At 56.8% G+C, this 18,645-nt stretch overlaps 1 protein-coding gene across 3 annotated transcripts in view; it reads left to right on the top strand.

Annotated features, from left to right (window-relative positions):
* Positions 1-18,645, top strand: part of PDE2A (phosphodiesterase 2A) — a 92,019-nt gene that overhangs the window by 50,419 nt on the left and 22,955 nt on the right. For all 3 annotated transcript variants that reach the window (XM_028115937.2, XM_088018052.1, XM_088018053.1), the window contains 2 exons: positions 10,046-10,135; positions 14,033-14,121. In XM_028115937.2, coding sequence (XP_027971738.2) covers positions 10,046-10,135; positions 14,033-14,121 — 179 coding nt within the window. The remainder of the gene's footprint in view (positions 1-10,045; positions 10,136-14,032; positions 14,122-18,645) is intronic.

Genomic DNA, 18,645 nt, shown 5'->3' with positions numbered 1-18,645 from the left:
TGAATATAAAGCTGGGGGTGGGGCTCATCATCTTTTTACCCCGGATTTGGGGCTCCAAAGGACTTGCTCAGATTCACAGGCACAACAGTCCCAAGACATCTTCTCGGTTCACATGTTTACCCAGCCCAGGACTGTGTGTGTGTGTGTGTGTGTGTGTGTGCGCGCACGTGCGCGCGCGTGCGCTTGCATGCTGATATACCCGCTTGGTGGCTCCCGGATCCTGGGGATGTAAGAGAGAGTAAAAGTTCCAGAGACTCCGGATGTTTGTTTTCTGGCTTCCTGGGCCCTCCAAAGGCAAATAACTTTGGATGCCAGACTGCCTGCCCTGGGCAGGGCGGGTGGGGTGGTGGGTTGTGTAGAGTGCTCGCTGCTGCCTCTGGAGCCCCACTGGCTGGGGCCTTGCAAGATTTTGCTGCGTGACTGAAGCCTTTGGCCTGTGGCCAGCTTTCCATGAACTTGTAGGCCTCCATCACCTCCCCTCTCTGGGGCTCAGGTTCCCCACCCAAGAAATGGAGGCAGGGAAGAGATGAGACTAGATGGGCCTCCTCCTGGAGACTGAAATTGAGAGAGAGATATTCCAGGCTTAGGGTGCAGAAGAGAAACAAAAGTGGGGGCCGGGAGATGGAGGGGGCCAGTAGGGTCCAGGCTTCAGGGCAGGGCACAGGGTCCCGGAGCCTGCAGTGTTTCCCCACCGATCTCCCCTTCCCTGGAAAAGCACTCTGCCTCAGAGCCTGCATCTGCTGGGGGCCCTGAGGCCCAGTCCTTTTGAGCCGCTGAGGGGAGCAGGGCAGGGCCAGGGCCAGGCAGAGGAATAGCACAGCAGGGCAGCTACCCGAGCTGAGCAGACCAGGGCCAGGCCTCGAAGGACAAGAGGGGGTGGAGAGGCCTGCAGGTGGGGGAACATAAGGGTGGGGGGAAGTAAGGTTGGGGGAGCTGGGTAGAAGCTAGAGCATGGGAGCTGGTAGCAACAGGCAGTGGCCCCATTGTGAGATGCTGAGCACTGGACAGATAGCTCCCAACAGGCCTGGGAGCTCAGAGCCTACTGGGTCCAGAAGCCATGGCGATCTTATGCAAAGGAGGGTTACAGTTAGGTTTCGTTTTTTAACAAAGCACGGCAGGTAAGGGTTGGCGCAGCTCAGAGAGGCCCCACAGAGTAGATGGGAGCCAGAGGCAGGGGCATGCCTGAGATGAACGCAGCCCAGAAGATTCCTCACTCCAACCCCCAATAAAGAAGGACTATTTTTAGGGACAATGAAAGTGCTCACACATTCCTGCAGGGGCAGGGAGAAGGAAGGGGGGGCCAGGAGCCAGTGCAGAGGGAGGGAAAGGGCCCACCCCAGTCTTCCCTCCAACTCGGACTTTGTCTTCAAGGTCTCGCCCTCGGTGGCTGGGGAGGCTTTATAACCCTGGCCAGCCCCGCCTTCCCAGCCCTGTCCCCAGCACCCCCTCCTCACTCTTGTGTCTGTCCCTCTGCCTTGAACTTTTCTCTGAACCGGTCTTTTCTCATACCCCCATCTGCCCCCCTCCACTCCCCACCCCCACCCCCACCCCCCGCCTGCCTCGGGATCTGGGGAACAGCTGGGAAGGGCCAGGCCCTGAAGATTGAGCCAAATACAGTCATGGGACCAGCAGTGAGACTGTGGGAGAAACACATACCAGAGAACAGACAGGCAGTAAGAGGGACAGACCCAGAGAGCCTGGGGAGGCTGAGAGGCAGGGAAAGAGCTTAGGACAGAGTCAGGGAGAGCCCCAAGGCAGGCCTCAATGGCTGTTTGCAGCTGCTCTGTGCCCTGCTCTCTGACTTGTCCCCGGGGAGATGCTCTACCAGACTCACCCTCCCTCCTCCCGCACCAGCACCCCCCCCCAGATCAGCCCTTCTTCCCTGCCCTCTGCAGGCCCACACTAACCCCATGCCAGGCTGGTGCCATCCAGCATTCACCTCCCACTCTGGGCACTGAGTCTGGCACAGAAAGAGAGATGAGAAGCCTTGCCTCTGGTCTAGAGGAAGACACCCAGCCCCACCCCACATCTGAGAGGGGCTCAGCCCATCCCCTGGCAAAGCAGGGAATTGGAGGGGCCCTCAAAGCAAACAGTGCTCAGAAGGGAGAGAGCCTAGTGTGTCCTGAGCCGGGACATGGGCCTCTTGACTCCAGGTTGTGGCCCTAGGCAAGTCCTTTCCTGCCTCCCCTGGCCTTAAGCTACCCCCATCAAGCTGGGGATTAGGCTCCATGAGACCTAGGGCCCTCTAGACACTGGTCCTGCAGGAATTCTCAGGAGGCCTGGGATGAAGACAGGTGACCCACCCAGGAAGGCTGCCTAGAGGAGGTGACATCAGTCATGAAAGAAGGTGATAGTGATAGTACTCCTCTCAGGGAAGAGCCCCTCCACCCTGAAATGTTGTCCCCAGCGCCTTCTGTTCTGGGAGATGATCCTGAAGCATTGAAGGACACTGTGGCCCATGGAGTTGCCTTGGAAAGGCTTCCAAAAGCTCTCAGCTCAAGGCACCCTCATTCCTCAGGCTCCTTCTCTAAGATAGTCACTGTGCCAGACCTGGGAAACTTTGAGAGCTCTCAGCTGTCTTCGGGGCCTGGGAACCCCCAGAGGTCATGGGGTCCACCCATCTACTCGGTGATGGAATGTACCCCTCACCGCCCAAAGGCTCTGGGTGCTCAGGAGTCCAACTGATCATTTTATAGCTCACCTAATATCTGCTGACACCTGTGATGGGCTGGATGAAGCTGGGGACCTGGGGAGGAATAGGTCACAACCTCTGGCCTCTAAGAAGCTCCCAGTCTGATGGGAAAACCAGTGGGAAGTAGGAGAAATGCAGCAGCGCCCTGCAGGGGGCGGGGGGGAGCGCAGGGCTGTGAGTGCCCCCAGGGGAAGGTCAGATTTGCCTGGGAAAGTTCCCGGAGGGAGACCCAGAGAAGGGAGGTCAGTCCCTCATTCATTAGTTCATTGGTGTGTTCATTCATTCATGTATCCAGCTCTCCTTTTTGTCATTATTTCCTTCAAGACAGAAACTTTTTGGGCATTGGCCCAGCGGGTCACTCCTCTCCATCCCCTTCTGCTCAGGCCACTGTGTCTGCCTTTCAGAGGCTCCTGGATGTGCTTTGCCCAGCTCTGAACCCATCATGAAGACTGTGTGAGGGGTGAGGCTGAGGAAGGTTTGAAGACATTTAGGGTCAAGACACCCAGAGCTGGAGGCCAACCAAGTTCACCAAGGCCTTTCCCCAGCATAACCTTGGGGACAGGGAGCTCACGCCCTCCTCCTTCCCGGACTTCTCTCTTATGGCATGACTGACTCTCAGCGAGTTACATCTGCTTCCTTGTGACTACCTCGCTGTGCCAGGAGTCGAGGATGGAGAGGCACCGGGTGATCAGAATGACTGGGACAGCTGTGATGCGGGGGATGCTGGTGATGTGCTCGGGAAGAAGGCTGTGGCATGGAGGAGAATGTGCCATGAGGATGGCCCGCTACGGACCCTGTCACATGGATGAGGCAGCGGAAGATGGGGAAGCCAGGAGCTTGTCCTGGCCCCCCTTGGTCTGATGTGCGCCTCCCGGGGCCTTCTGCCCCTCCGCACTTTCAGCTCTTGCCGCCCTCCCTCTGCCCGCTCTGGCTTGTTCCCTCATCCCCTCCTTTCCTGACCTCAGACCCTAGGTGCTAAGTTCCAGGGAGTCAGGCCCCCAGAGAGCTGTTGTTCACACAAGTCTACCTTCTCTCCCCAACTCCTTCCTTCCTCCCAGGCTTCATCCCTCCCCAAACCTAGCCCCTGAGGGATCCAGCGGGGGCCTGGGACAATTGGAGGGCGTGTGGGAGGAGGCAGGATCTGGAGTAGAAGCTGGCTTCGTCTGGCTTAGAAAGGGCCAGGGCCAGGGGGAAGGATCTGGTTGGGCATATTGGAGGGGAAGAGCCCACAGTATGGGGGCCGAGCTCATCCGGGAGGTGGGGCACCCACGGGGCGGGCGCCAGGACTGGGCTCAGGTGTATTCTACAGTGCACGTGTCTCCAGTGTGGCTCAGAGGCTGGAGACGCGGCCCTGTTGGAGTAACAACTGAAGCCGGAGTCTGCGAAGGGCGGGAGGAGGGAGGAGGAGGGGTGGGGGGAGGGGGGAGGACGAGGAAGGGCAGGCCTTTCCTTTAGGGCTGGGCTCCTGAGCTCCAGGTGGCCCTTGTCCATGTCACCCCTCTGTCCCCCCCGCACTCTCTCCTTCCAGCAGCCCCGCTTCTCCCCTCCTTCGGGACCTTCGGTGAGGAGTTGCTCTCAAGAGGTAGAGGTGGCGTGAGTCACCCGGGCTGCCCTCCGAGGCTGGGCGGGTCTCACCTGAGCAAGGCCCCGCCCCTTCCTCTCCCCACCTATCAAACGGGAGGATCAAAGCAGGCACCTCCCATAATATTGTCCTAAGGTAGTAAGGTGACAGATGGTGACTACACTTACCGTGATGAACATTTTGTAAGGTATATAATTGCCGAATCGCAGTGTTGTAACCTGAAACTAATGTAATAGTGTATGTCGACTATTCAGCAGTAACGCAAAACAAAACAATCGTCCCAGGGCCCGCAGGAGGATTAGAGGTGGTGTATGCCCCTGGGTCTCAGAATGTGGTCCCCAGGCCAGCACCAACAACAGCAGCTCTGAATGTGTGGGAAATGGCGATTCTCGGCCTCATCCCAGATGTACTGTATCAGAAACTTGGGGGTCAGGCCAGCAAACTATGTTAGCCAACTCTCCAGGGGATGCTGGTGGGTACAGATGGTTGAGAGCCACTGGTGGCTCCCTCTAGCACACAGTAGGTGTTTGAGAAAGGTCCCGTCCCCTCCCCCAAGCCTGACGGCCCACTCAAGCCGGGTTCTGACATTTGCGCTAGTCTACCTGTGGCTTGGGACTCTGTCCTGCCTGTTTTTTCAGATCAGGTCTCCCCAGGATCACCAAGCCTCTTTCCTCTATTCTCTTGCTGCTGGTCCGGCTCAGCCTTGTTGAGGGGAGGTCTGGGAGTGCAAGATCTAGTGCTCACAGGTAGCTAGCTCTTCTCGGAGTATCTAAGACGTGCGTGTCTGTTAGAGGCGGCTCCTTGAGCAGGTGGCAGGCATGGGTGGGAGCACGGGAGGGAGGAGGGCCTGCCTCTTGTTCTTCCTTGCCATCTCTTGACTCCACAGGGCGGGCCATGCTGTGAGGGCTGTGAGGAGCCACAGAGGAAGGCTGGGGTGTCGGACTTCAGGACAGGGTCTGAGGGCCCACCAAAGGGAGCCTCCATGCTCTGAGCCCCCAGGAGGCTTCCTTACGGGGAGTTCTGTTAGTCACCCTGGCACAACAGCTCAACCTGTCAGTCCTGGGCACAGAAATGGATAAGTTCTCTTTTACCCTAGAAGGGTCCCCATTCTCCAGGAAGATAAGGGACTACATATTGATCAGCAAAACAGGGGGCAGGAAGCAGAAGAGTGTAGATGGCATCTGCCCTGGCACCCCCAATTTCTCCCAACATGGCTGTCCCCCTGGGTTTCCCCCATTCTGTGGGTACCTATCTTGGGTCAGGTGCTTTCTCCCCAAGTTCTCAAGGGGACTGCCTGGAGGTTTGGGGGAGGAGCGGACAGGAGGGTAAGAGTGCGTGGGGGTGGAGTGTGCAGGAGAGAGGTGGGAGAGAAGCCAGCTGAGAGGAGAGAGGGTTAGGGGTGGGAAAAGACATTGAGACTCGTGGAGACATGACAGGAAAGCAGCCTGTGACAGAGCTGGGCATCAGCTAAGGGAGGCATGGAGAGAAGAGAGATCCACTTGGAGAGACTAGGAGAGACAGGGCCTGAGAGAGACACACAGCCCAGAGGGGAGGGAAGGGAAGAGGAACAGAGGCAGAGAGGGGCTCCAAGACCCTGGAGATCTTGAGGGACACCCAAGTTTCAGAGAAGGAGACACCAAGGCCCACAGAGAGACCCCCCACCCCCAGGCCACCCAGGAGACTTAGCACAAGCAGAGTTGGATGACTCAGTCCATATGGCCAGTCCCAGTAATACAGCTTGAGTCTTGGGAGGGACTTGACTGTTGGGTTTGATGTTACTACCTTCTTCTAGGCCACCAACAGCAGCACTGTGAGGCTTCCTTCCTGAAAGGGAGGGGTGAGCTCTAGGTTCCAGGCAGTGGGGAGAGCAATAGGAGGGTTTAAAGAGGTGGGAAAAGACATAGAGACTCATGAAGGCAAGACAGGAGGGCAGCTTGTGACAGTGACCCTGACCCTCAAGATGGGCATCAGTCCCTGCACTGGTAGCACCAGAAGAGCTAAGGCCAAGGTCTCTGGCCTCATATAATCCTAAGCATCAAGAGGGAGTTAGAAGTAATTTAGTCTAGACCCTTCCCCTCCCCAAACAAGTACAGAAATGCTGATCTAGGCACAGTACTGGCTCCAGAGGAGCCCTGACTCCTAACAGACTCCCCTTTCTTGGTACCTGGAGTTAGTGCTGGGGGGGGGGGGAGGCACTGTCTACGGTGCTGACTGGCCCTCTTTCCAACCACAGAGCTTCAGGTAGGGAGCCAGTGAAAGCAGGAAGTCTCCAGCCAGCCAGCCATCCTCACTGAATTAAACCACAGAACCATAGAACTATCTGTTGCAGAGCTGGAAGGACCCATTTTCACTAACGAGGAAACTGAGATCCAGAAGAGGAAAAGGGCCTGCTAAGGTCACAGAGTTTCTGTCTGGGACAGGCCTGGAAATTGCCACTCTTTTCTACATACCACATATTCTCCCCTGGGGTCTGGGAGATTGCCTGGTTGTTATGTTGATATTTATACTGATGTTTGTTCAAAAAAACTGAGAGGGCAGGAAATGTGACGTCCTTCACCCCACTCTGAGCCTGGGCTGTGTATGTGTGTGTGTGTGGATTGTATATACAGTTGTGTTTCTCTGTGTGTGTGTGTGTGTGTGTGTGTGTGCAGTTTGTGTGATGGTGTGCGCATGTATGTTGGACAGAGGCATGCTCATTCTCAGCTGCTCCCACCGGTTCTCTTCTCCCTTCATGGAGGCAGCCACTCTGCTCTCTGCACCCCCACATCATGGGCTTTGGGATCTGAGCTATTTCCTTCCCCGAGCTGATGCAGTGGAGGTGAAGTTGCTTTGAGATCCGGGGAAGATTCAGGGTTTGAAGGCCCCTATGAGAGCGAGGTATGAGAGTGGTCTTCCCAGCTGCAGTTCCTGCCCCCCCCCACACACTCATGGGGCAGGCAGGGCAGGGCTGGGCCAGGAGGGGGATGGGCAGAAGGATGCCAGGCAGGGAGCCTCGGGCTTCATCGGCCATGTCTGCTTCCAGCCCGCGCTGGCCAAGGCTGTGAAGCCCCTTTCTGCCGCTGCCCCAACTCTCCTCAAGTTTCCTTTCCTGTCCCCCACCCCAACCCCGGCCCCACCTTTGTCCTGTCCTTAGTCTGAAAAGTCACAGAAAGCTGACCAATCCGAACAAAGGCCAGACAGGCACCCACCAATTCCAGTAAAGGACAGGTCAGGGCAGCCCCCAATCCAAGTAAAGGGCAGGTAGAGGAGCCCACCAATTGGAGCAAAGGACACACTGTCCTCTCTAAGCCCCCTGGCAAGGGAGTTGGGGGCGGACAGGGGCTGGAGATGCAGAGACCTGGGCTGCGGACTGGCTCTGCCTGACTCGCTGGCTGACCATAAATGGGACATTGCTTCTCTTTGACTCTCGGTCTCCTCATCCGTCAAATGAGGAGATTTAGCTGTCTCAAGCCTCGCCCCTCAGCAGAACTCACTCCATCACCTTGGCTCCTCTTCTCCAACTTCCACAGCATACACACATCAGACTCCACCGGAGGCCAAGAACTCCAGGGCTCAGCTTGTCTACCCCCCAGCCACCCCCCTCTGCCAGGCAGGAACAGAACCAAACCAGCACTGCCTTCTGAGGCCCTGACCTGGGAGCCTCAGCCTGAGGACCCTGAGTGGGCAGACTAAATTTGGGGATTATTTGGGACGTGAGCTCTTTCTCCCCTCTTTTAGTCTGCAGAATTGACCTCAAAAGGCCACAGTAGTCCATGTGCATACTATCTGCATAGCTGTCCCCCCGTCCCCGCCTTTGTTCTGCCCTTAGTCTGAAAAGTCACAGAAAGCTGACCCATCTGAAGAAAGGCCTGACAGGCACCCACCAATTCCAGTGAAGGACAGGTTCCTGAGCCCTGGCCCTGTGAATCCAGAAGGAAATGGCTGCCCCTGTGTGAACCTGTGTGTGTGTGTGCCTGGGGGAGAGGGGGATGTGGTCTGCAGGTGTGCTGGGCACTTCTGTGGCTCTGAGGTGGCTCTGTGGCCGGGTGTAGGGTGTGCTGGGGGGGGGGGTGTGTGAACTGTGATCAGGAGTGCCTAAGTGTTAAAGGACAATTAATCCAATGGGGGGATTCTAATGTTTGGATCAGCAGCTTCTGATGTCCAAGGGCAGAGACATAGCTCCGTGACTAAAATGTGTCTTCATCCTTGAGCAGCGGGAGGGGCCGGAGGGAGGCTGGGCTGTGGGGAGAGCAATGGCAAGTGAGCATTTGGGGAGAAGGTCTGCTGCTGCCGCCCACTCCTGGGAACACAGGACTCGGTGGCAGTGGCGATGAGGGGGAAGACCGAAGCCAAGAAGATGCATGGCCGAACGTTGTAGCTGAAGCCTAGACCCCAGGCTTCTCCTGGATTCCAGCACAGGACTCCTCTTGGTGGCCTCTCTGAAAAATGGGACCTGAGTCCATTCTTGCCCACCCTTAGGGACAGGCAGCTCCCCTCCTCCCTCTCTCCTGGTGGCCTCTGCCTATGTGGTGTGGCTATGCCTAGAAGAAGGTCCATCATCCCACTGGGCCAAGGCCAGCATCCTTCAAACGTATTGGTCTCCAGCCTGTCCCGGGGGCCACAGAGTCCTGTCTTGCTGCTCAGGAAAGCCTGAGAGATTGGAGTCAAAGATGGAGACCCATAGGTCTGCTCTGCTGTAGGCTGGGCACCCCCAGGTTCTCTGCTCTCAGCCACATGCAAGACTTTGTTTCTAGTTCCCTCCTTACATACGTTACCTGTGAATGAGTCTCATCTTGTCCTTACTTGGGATACAATGCACTGGGGATGTATCTAATCCACCTACAGAAGTGGCAGAACTGTCATCTTGCCTATTCAGGCTAACAGATCTTTATTAATATGGCCTGCAGTTTCAGCATTTTAATTATTTCCAGCCACACATACACTGTGGGCTCATGCAGCACATGTGGTTCACTAAGATTCTCAACCTCATAACATTTTTACATGAATGGGGGCCAAGTCATGTCTCCTTCCTGCTATGGTTAATCATTTTGCTTTTTGAACACAGACCCGGCCATCCCAGAAAAGAACTTCAAGGGCTAGCAGGGAGGGCATGGTTGAATGGACCGTATGAGTCATGAGCCTGCCTTGGCCCCAGATCCCCTGTTCCATTACCTTTCTTTTTGATCCCTGTGGCTCAGCCAAGTTAATAGAGTGAGAAGCATGGACCTTTTTTGTCTCTGTTCCGGCTCTCCAAGGACAAGGCCTGTTCCTGGGATGCGAAGGCTGTGAGGCAGTCAAGGCTGACTTCTCCTTCCTCCTCTATCTTGCCAGAGGCTGGCCCAACTGTTCTCCCACCTTGTGGGCTCATGCACCCCTTGGACTCTCGCTACTCTCAACCCAGGATACAAATTGGGGGGGTTTTTTGCTTGTTTATTTTGCTTTGTTTTAATATGGAAGGTTGTGCTTTCACTACTATGCCAGAGTTGTCCTTGGCTAAAGAACAAGAGGCCTGGGGGCTAATCTAGACTTGACCTCTTGACTTACCGTGAGCACTTTGCTAAGCCCCTGACCCTTCTCTGAGCCCCCTTTCCCCATCACTAAGATGAGTGGACTTGGACACACTAGGGTCTTAAGACTTGTTGGATTCTGAGATTTTAAGGTCCTGGGATTCAAGTGTCTGAGAGCCTTGGGCTCTGGTTTAAGTGGGGAGTTTGTGCTCCTAGCTGCCTGGGCAGATGGGGCTGCCCTGGCCTGCCTGGAAAAAGCCCTCACTGCCCTTTTGTCTCTTCCAGGATGCTTTGCTGAGTCTGGGCTCCGTCATCCACATTGCGGGCTTCCAGCGGGCTGTCAAGGAAGCCCTCTCGGCTGTGCTCCCCAAAGTGGTAGGTGCCTTGCCCCATGTTTCCCCCCACCCCCCAAACCTTTGCCCAGCTCCTTGCTGTACCTCACATAGAGTTGAGAAGGAAGGAAGAGGCAGGGTCCCTGCCCAGAGGGCTCTCGTAGGAAAGCGACGGTTTTGGGTAAGTGTTCTGAGAGGGGGTCCTGAAAGAGAAGGGCTGAAGCTAAGTCCCAAAGAATGAACTTACGTAGGAATTCTGGAATGTCAGAGACAGAAGGGGACTTAGAGCTTAATTGGAAAGATCGTGTCTCAAATAATGGAAAGGATTCCCCTAGGATAATAGCTAGAACATAGTGGAGTCAAGTGGGCTTTGGAATACGTAGCAGAAGAGATGGAGGGTAGACATGCTGAAGAACTTCCTTGATGCCAAGTCCAAGAAGAGCTGGAGTGAGAGGCATAGCTTTGTTGAATGAGTCTGTGCGAAGGTAAAGTGTCCTGCCTGGAGATAGGAGGCTGGACAAGATGACATCTAGAAAACTTTAGGCTTCTCTCTGACCTATCCCAGCACCACGGATGATTGCAGATTGGGGGCAGGTGGAGGATGGCTGCTTGGGCCCATGGTCACCCGGCCCCCTTCGTTGTCTGGGCCCAGAGTGCCTTGGTGAGGGGACTGTGGCCCTCGTAAGCTGCTCCAGGCCATTCCTCAACCTGGCTCCGTTGGCCACTGCTCACCCCTTAGGCAATAGGATGAGCAAACTGCCCCTGAGACCTGAAGCAGCTCTCAGCCTGGTGGGGGGATCTGAACCTGCCAAAGGAGCACAGAAGACTTCCTGGAGGAGGAGATGCCTCATCTGGGTTCCCATAGCCTTGAATCTCCTCTTCCCTACTCTAGACACCAGCCAAGGGCAGCCTCGGCCAAAATGTGACACCCCTCACCCCCCCCACTCCCCACCCCTACCCCTGCAAGTCTACCATATCTGCATCTGCTTGATTAATGAACCCCCAGAGGCCCAGAGAGGGGAGGTGCCTCACCCAAGGTCACACAGCATGACAGGGACAAATGGGGCTTGGCACCTAAGCATCTCCATTCTCTCTCCTCAGCTCTGCCTTCTCAAACCTTCTAGAAGTTCAGAGCCCAGGAGGAGGGCTAATGATTGAGCTTTATTGAGCGTGAAATTGGTAGGAAGTGGGTGGTGTGTTGGCGCCCAAAAATAAATCCTCCCAGAGAAGGACAGGACTGAGGCAACATCTGGCCTGGGATGGAGAAACATCTGGAAAGGAGGGGGTGGGGAGGTTGGCAGGTCAGCATCTACAAGGCTGTCCTGGGGCCTTCTGTGGCCATTGGGGCTGTCCTGGGAGGGTTAAGGAGGAGGTGACTAGTTAGGTCTTCCCAGGCAGGGTTCCTGGTGGTTGTGCCAGTATAGATGCCCTGAACTGGATTAATTATATCTCCAGAGCTGGGGGCTTGGAAGACAGCTGTGGTCCAGGCGACCAGGTTCCTGGGATGGTGGGACATGTCTACCTTAGCTCATCCAAGAGGCCTGTATGAGCTAAGGGAGGGAGCCCTGACTTTGGGGACTGGTTGCATGGGGGGTCTCAGCACACCCCCTCTCCTGGAGGGGTCCCTCCTCCCCCCATCCACATGGGAAGTGTGATCTGCCCCCAGTGAGGGGTGGGTAGATGAGAGGTCTCGACTGCCCACAGGGAGTGGGGGGAGATGGGAGGTTTTCTCTGCCTCCAGGGAATTAGAGGGAGTCTCGAGGGCCCACAGGGAGTGGGGGGAGGGTTGATGGGAAGGGTCTGCTCTGCCCCTGGGGACAGGTGAGGAAAAGAGACTGTCTGCCCCCTGAGAAGGGAGGGGAGATGGGAGAGACTTCTCTGTCCCCGGGGAGTTGGAAGGCGGGGAGCTGGAAGGTGGGGAGATGGGAGGTGTCTGCTCTGCCCCCAGGGAGTGGGAGGGAGGAATGGCAGGGTTCCAGTCTGCCCCCACGGAGTGGGGGGAGATGGGAGATCTGCTCTGTCCCCAGAGAAAGGAGGGAGATGGAGGGGGGAGGGCAGGGCAATGGAGGAGGGGTCTCCATACTCCCCCTCAGTGAGGAGAGCCACCAGCACCTGGCTTCCTCATCAGCACCCATTGTGGCAGGCAGCCCCAAATGCAGATGGTGCTGATGTGTCTGCGATGGTTCCCTCCTTCTCTCCAATAAACTCAGCTAATTTTAACCCAGAGGGCTGAGAGTGAGGGGGTGGGAGGCAGAGGGACATCCGGAAGTGATGAGTATCTGTCCTCCCCGCCTCCCCCAGCCCAGTGTAGCTACCTTTCTCTGCCAGGGCCAGGCTCTCTGTGTGACCCTAGGTGCTAGGGTGGGGGGGTCTCCTAACCTCTTTGGGCCAGACCGCTCAGGCCCCTCCCAGGCTGCTGCAAGGACTGTGGACCAGAAGGAGGAGAGGCCTCCCTCCCACCGATTTCTCCATCCCTGACCTCCCCGCCTAGACCCTTCCCATGAAGGACAGGGGGCCTCCAGGCCCGGCCTGTGCCTGCCCCTCTCACTGCTCTCAGGCCCTATCATCCTCAGCCCACACCACCAATGAACTGGCTCACATTCTCTGGCAGTAGGACTAGAAGAACTCCTGGGGCTGGGAGGGCAGGGGCAGCCAAAGACAGCAAGAGTGGTTGGCAGGATTGTGGATGCTCACAGTGGTCGAAGGGCAACAGCTTCGACTGGATTCCACGCGTACTAGGGGTGGGCCTTCAACACCCAGCTCCAATGTCACCTCCTCCAGAAGCCCTCCCTGATAGCATCAGCAGAGAGGAGAGTCCTCCCTCCCCCTCCCAAGAAAACAGTGTCCCTCGGGATACTTAGCTGGGCATGTGGGTGCCCCCAGCTGGGGCACAGCATCTGCTGGGCAGCGCTGGCCTCTGTGTCTCCCTCCCTCCCAGAGTGTGGGGCCGTGGGGTACCCGCTGAGGCTGTGCTGATGGGAGTTGGTTATGGATCCCTCGGGTGGCCAGTCCTGCTTGGAGGGGATGTGGCTTTTCACCCATGGGTCAGTGAGGGCAACTGCTTCTGCCAGGACGTGGCCTGGAACCGAGGCCAAGACTGCTCTGGGCCCTTGGGGAAGGCACACTGACAAGCTGAAGACTTGACAAAGCTTTGAAGAGAGCTTTGATCTCACTCTAGGGAGTGATCATTCCAAAATACGCACCTGCTCTCCTCTCTCAGGGCTCACAGCAGCCTCCCCCCCAGCTCTGTTTCTAGGCCCTGCTGACCCCAAGGCCACCTCCTGTGCCCCCTGCCTCCACTGTCAGTTCCATAAATGCTCTGTGCTCTTTACACTGCTTATCTGCGACTCGCCCAGGCCCAAAGCCATTCTTCTATGCCTCACCCATTCCCCAAATGTGTCTAATTTTCACTGCAGTTACAGCTTCAAGATCACTTCCTCCAGGGAGTCCTTCTGGCTTGAGTCACAGTGTGTGGTTTCTTATAGAATTGTTTGTGTCTCTGAGGTAGGGGGGAAGCTTCCAGGGCATTCTGAGCCCCTCCTGCCATAGAGCCCTGAATGGACCACTCTGTTATGGTTTGCTGAGGCTGGAGTCACAGCAGGGAAATATCTTGGGGTGGATGGTGGGTGGGATTTGTCTGCGCTTTCAGCCCTTTAGACTCTCTCCCCAGCACCTTAGATTTGGGGTGATAGACAAGGAAAGCCAGCAGGGTGGCTCATGGCTCCCAGAACCCCTCCAAGAGGAGAGAGTGAGGTATAAGTTCATAGAGGAGTTTTTCCACCCTGGCAGCAAGTTAGAATCACCTGGGGAGTAAAAACAAACAGATGCTTGAGCCCACTAACGGAGGATCTGTGACCTTGTCACCCAGATCCGCATCTGCACTGGGACAAGGCAGCTGGGAGGGCTGTCCGCAGGATCTCACGAGCACCTTCTGTCCTAGGAGACTGTCTACACCTACGTGCTGGATGGGGAGTCCCGGCTGGTGTGTGAGGACCCCCCCCACGAGCTGCCCCAGGAGGGGAAAGTCCGGTGAGCCATTCTGTACCCTACTGCGTCTCCTGCAATCAAGGATCTCAGGCCTGGGAGACCTTCCAAAGTCACCCAGTCTGACTTTCCCCAACTGCCCTTGACCTCAGCTTCCCTGCCAGCTGGGGTTCCTTGGCTGGGTCACGGACTCCCCATAGAGGGGAGAAGCAATGTCTTTTCTTGTGTTGGGGCAGTGGACAGCACAGGGAAAGTGCCCACTGGTAGGGCACTTTTTCTTCTAGAAACCTAGAGAGCTCTTCTGAATTGCAGCAGCCTCCACAGAGCCCAGTCTCAGAAGGTCGGGGCTACGGTTTATCATTAGACCCCCAGCAGTCTCTGAGAACTGTCGGGGAGGTTCTCACCGAATCACAGAATGCTGGACCTGTGGGAGCACATGGTGTGAACCTGGTGTCTGAGAGCTGGGAGAACAGAGACAGGTGTCCTGCTGTGGGTTCTGAGCCTGAGTGCCTGGGTTCAAATCCCACTTCCCTTTTACTAGCTGTATAACCTAGGGCAAGGCACTCAGCCTCTCTGGGCCTCAGGGTTCTTGTCTGTAAGTGGCAATAATGATTGGTTACTTATCTCATAGGGTTGTTTCAAGGATTAGATGAGTTTAACACAAGTAAAGCACTTAAAACTGCATCCATTAGAAACACTGTGTCCGGTTTTGTTTTTGTCAGGATGGAATGTTGGAATCCCTGACATGAGGCACAGCATGCTCGGGGCTCTGTGGTCCCCTGATACTTCTGAGCCTATTGAATTCCGTCTCCTTATCTTCCATCATGAGACGTGTCCAAGGCCACATACCTGGTGTGAGACAGAGCCAGGCCTGGGACACCGTCTCCTGGCCATTCAGGGGACAGTCAGGGGAAATGGAACTCGTCAGATGAGAAAGTGTTGACGGGCAGGAGTCCTGGTCCAGAGGAGGTCAAGCCGCAGAGGACATGGTCACTGCCTTCTCAGCACCGCAGGGCCAGCGTGGGCCCAGGGAGCATGAGGTCGGGAGCTGAGGGCTGAGTGGGTACCAGTCGGGGTGTTACTAGAAGGCAGCACTCCACTCCCCGGGGGACGGCTTTTCCTACAGGCCACGTCGTCCAGGAATATGGCTTTTTCAGGTAGTGGCTGAGGCCGGCAAGACACTCCCCTTTCACAGAGCTGGTGGAAAGAATTGCTGTTTGCGGCTGCTAGAGGTCCTGGTGCTGGGGATGCTGGTGGTCTTGAGGCCCCTTCCGGCACTTGGGATCCTGAATTCCAGGATGCTGGCCTCTTTCCAACCCTTCCGCCTGGGAGGAGCTGGTGCCTCTCCAACAACCCAGAGCCTTCTCACCTCCTGTTCTCCCATTTGGTTCCCCTAGGGGATGGGTGGCGGGTGACACTCTCCCCTCCAGCATCTCCTGACAACTCCTTCCCTCGAGGACTGTGTGAACCAAGCCAGCCGTGCCCCTCTCTGGTTGCCACCGTCCCATCTGTAAGATGGCAGGATAGGCCTGGCAGGTCTTCGGAATCTTAAGGAAAAGAATGCTTATTATATCCCCGTTCCTCCTCGGAGCCAGCAATCCTACTGCTAAGAGCTTTGCTTCATATGAGCTTGCTCCATCCAGGAAGTTTCCTCCAAGTGGCTGGGGAAGGCCTTCCTGGGAGAGGGACGCAGGACCATGGGCTCAGATGGCAGGAGGGGAGCATCCTGCTGGGTTTGCTCTGCCCCCTCTGGGCCCGAGAATGCTCCCCTGAGGCTTTCTGCTGTGAGGAGGGCTGGGAGGGGGTGTCTGCAGTCCAGGCATCTTGGAGAGGTCTCAGATCTTCTGCACCTCTCAGGATCCCCCAACCACCGCCCCCACCTTCGGACTCAGTAAAGCTTTTGCAAAAGATAAGGAAGGAAAAAAGGCAATTAAAAGTGAATATTCCAATGCAATTAGCCCAGAGTTCAGTGGAGTTGGGGAGGTGAGTACCTGCTGGGATACAGGGCTCAGAAATCCCAGGAAGAGGCTGGCAAGGGGCAAGAGGCTTGAGGCAGCCCCTATCCCAGGGACACAGAGATCAAAATTCATTCAGGCCAGCAAGGATTAGGGGTGAAGGTTTAGCTCAGTCCCCTCCTCTGAAATCTGTGCTCTGCCATACCCCTTGAGAAAAATACTTTCCTTCCGGCTTCAGTCTTTTTCTATAAAATGGGTGAGGCTGGGTACAGGGTCCTTCCAACAGTGACCCCTGTGATTCTGGCCCCAGCAGGAGACAGGGGAGCTGCCTCAGGCTAAGGTGGAGCCCGAGGCTCTGGCTGTGCCCAGTGGAGGGGGCACGGCTCCAGGAAACCCTGGAGGGCTGGCAGGGCTGGGAAAGGGCACAGGTGTGAATAGAGGTGGGGCATAAAGACAAATAAGGCCCCGGCAGGGAGAGGACAGGCTTAGCGCCCTGTGAGGGCGGCAGGGGAGACAATTCTGGGAGGGGTGGGGTGGGGAGGCCCTTCCTGCCACTGCCCCCTCCCCTCCGTGGGCTCGCAGGTGCCCAGTTTCATCCCCACGGTGTGTTTTGGGTTCCCTACCCCCTCGTGCTGGCTCACGCCCTCTTCTCCTGAGCGCAGTCCTTCCCTGTGCGGCTCCGTCTCAACCAGCCCCATTTCCCTGATCTCCTGAGGCCCAGCCGCAGGCGCTCTAGGAGGCCTGCTCCATAGTTGCCCCAGCACTATGGAGGATCCGGTTTCCAGAAAAGGTGCCTGGGCCGTGGTGGCCTCCCTCAGGGATGGGTCTTTCCACCAGAAGAACCGTGGGCTGGGAGTCAGGAGACCTGGGATCCAGGAGGGTGTGGCTGCGACCCCCCAGGCCAAGGAATCGCTCTGGGCCCCTGTGGGCTCCTGGGAGACAGCAAGATGGAACACTGCCGTGTGTGAGGGCTGGTCCAGCTCCGAATTCCAGGGGCTGGCGGGGAGAGCCTCCTGAGAGGCTGCCTGCAGGAGGGCCTTCCGGGAAATCTTCGTCTCCCTCACGCTGCTCCTTCAATCTCCCGGCCTATTTCAGGCCCCAGCCCTGCCGCCTTCCTCCTCTTATTGTGTCTCCTGCCATCTTGAAGCCTCTCATTACCGACTGCTGGTTGCAGCGAAGTCTGGGGCCTTTCAGCTGCCATGGGGACACCACGGCCCACAGCAGCCCAGCTGCTTGTCCCTCCGCTACCGTTTGGGGGTCCCAGGGCCCAACCTTGAGAAATTTCTTCCTCAGAGCTGACCTGGTCCTCTCACACTGCAGAATCTCTGTGTTTCTCTGATCTGTGTCAGGAACACAGGGAATAGTCTGTTCTCTGGAGGCCCCCATTCTGGCGGAGGGAAGAGGAAAGGGAAGGGGAGAGGAGGGTCCAGGTCTCGGCCTGAATCATAATTTGTCTCCAAGAGAGATGAAAAGTCAGAGCGAGGTTGAGGCTCTGGGGGGTGGGGGGTAGGGGTAGGGTGCTCAGTAAGGGGGTGGGGCTCACCAAAGAAGGGGCTCAGAGGAGTGGAAGGGGGCCTGGGCACTCAGCTCTTTCCAGGCCATTGACCCTCCCAACAGAGAGCCTTTTTCTCTACTCTTGCCACTAAACAAATAATTGTTAAAGGGATGGAACCGTCATAAATTCCACGCCCGTTCCTCTCCCCACTCTGTGCCCATCTGTCTTTATCGTCACTGGGGCAGCCATGACCACCCAGGCACCAGGGCTGGGTCATTAGCCTGCAACCTGGACAGCTGGTCCCTGGGCGTGGAGTCCCCTCACCCCCACCATCAGCCTGGCAGCTGGGGTAGGAGGACGGAGGAGTCAGGAGGGGAGATGAGGCAGGGCAGAGGGTCCTAAGTTGAAGGAGGAACCACTGGGGTGTGAATGTAAAGCCCCCACCCCCATCGGGGTTGGGAAGACTCAGCCTGGGCGTTTTCCTTGGCCTTCCAGTCTGTGGGTGTCTTTAAAACCTCCAGGAGGACGACAGTTCTGGGAAGGGTGCAGCAGAGGAAAAGGGCTTGCCTGCATGGGCTGGGGTGAGCATGGCCTAGCACAGACCTGCCTGGGACTGTGGGATGTGGCCGGGCCGGGGAGGGCAGAGCGAGGTGCCAAGGTGTGAGGACTCCCGAGGGTTTAGGCCCCTTGGAGGCCCCCCAGTGCTCTGTGAGAGATCTGGGCTCAGTCAAGGTTGATCTGCCCCAGCCCAGCCTCTCCTCATTGGTCCTGGGACCACTGAGACTAGAGGCCCTCACTGCCAGGACCTTTCCAGTCTCTCAGATTCTCCCTCTCCAGTGAGAGTTTTACCCAGCAGCTAAACCGATCAGGCTGAAAGCAAACGTGACCTTCCCCTTCCCCTACTCAAGTCTGTCCTGAGGCTCCCACTGCTATCAGCATCATGCCTAGCTCCTCAGGGCCCTCTTCAGCCTTGCTCCCTGCTGTCCAGCCACACTCACCTCCTTGCAGTCAGGCCATCCAGCAGACACACGTTCTTTCTCTCCTCTGAGCCTCGACACATGCGGTTCCCCCTGCTTGCACATCCCTTCTGGTCTGCCTTGATAACCTCTGCATGTTCTT

This window comes from Eumetopias jubatus, unplaced genomic scaffold (assembly GCF_037043125.1).
Source record: "Eumetopias jubatus isolate StellerSeaLion01/CBP00866 unplaced genomic scaffold, mEumJub1_p1.0 scaffold_13, whole genome shotgun sequence".
Classification (NCBI taxonomy): domain Eukaryota; kingdom Metazoa; phylum Chordata; class Mammalia; order Carnivora; family Otariidae; genus Eumetopias; species Eumetopias jubatus.
The sequence above is the reverse complement of the archived record's forward strand: the minus strand, read 5'-3'. Positions and strand labels throughout refer to the sequence as shown.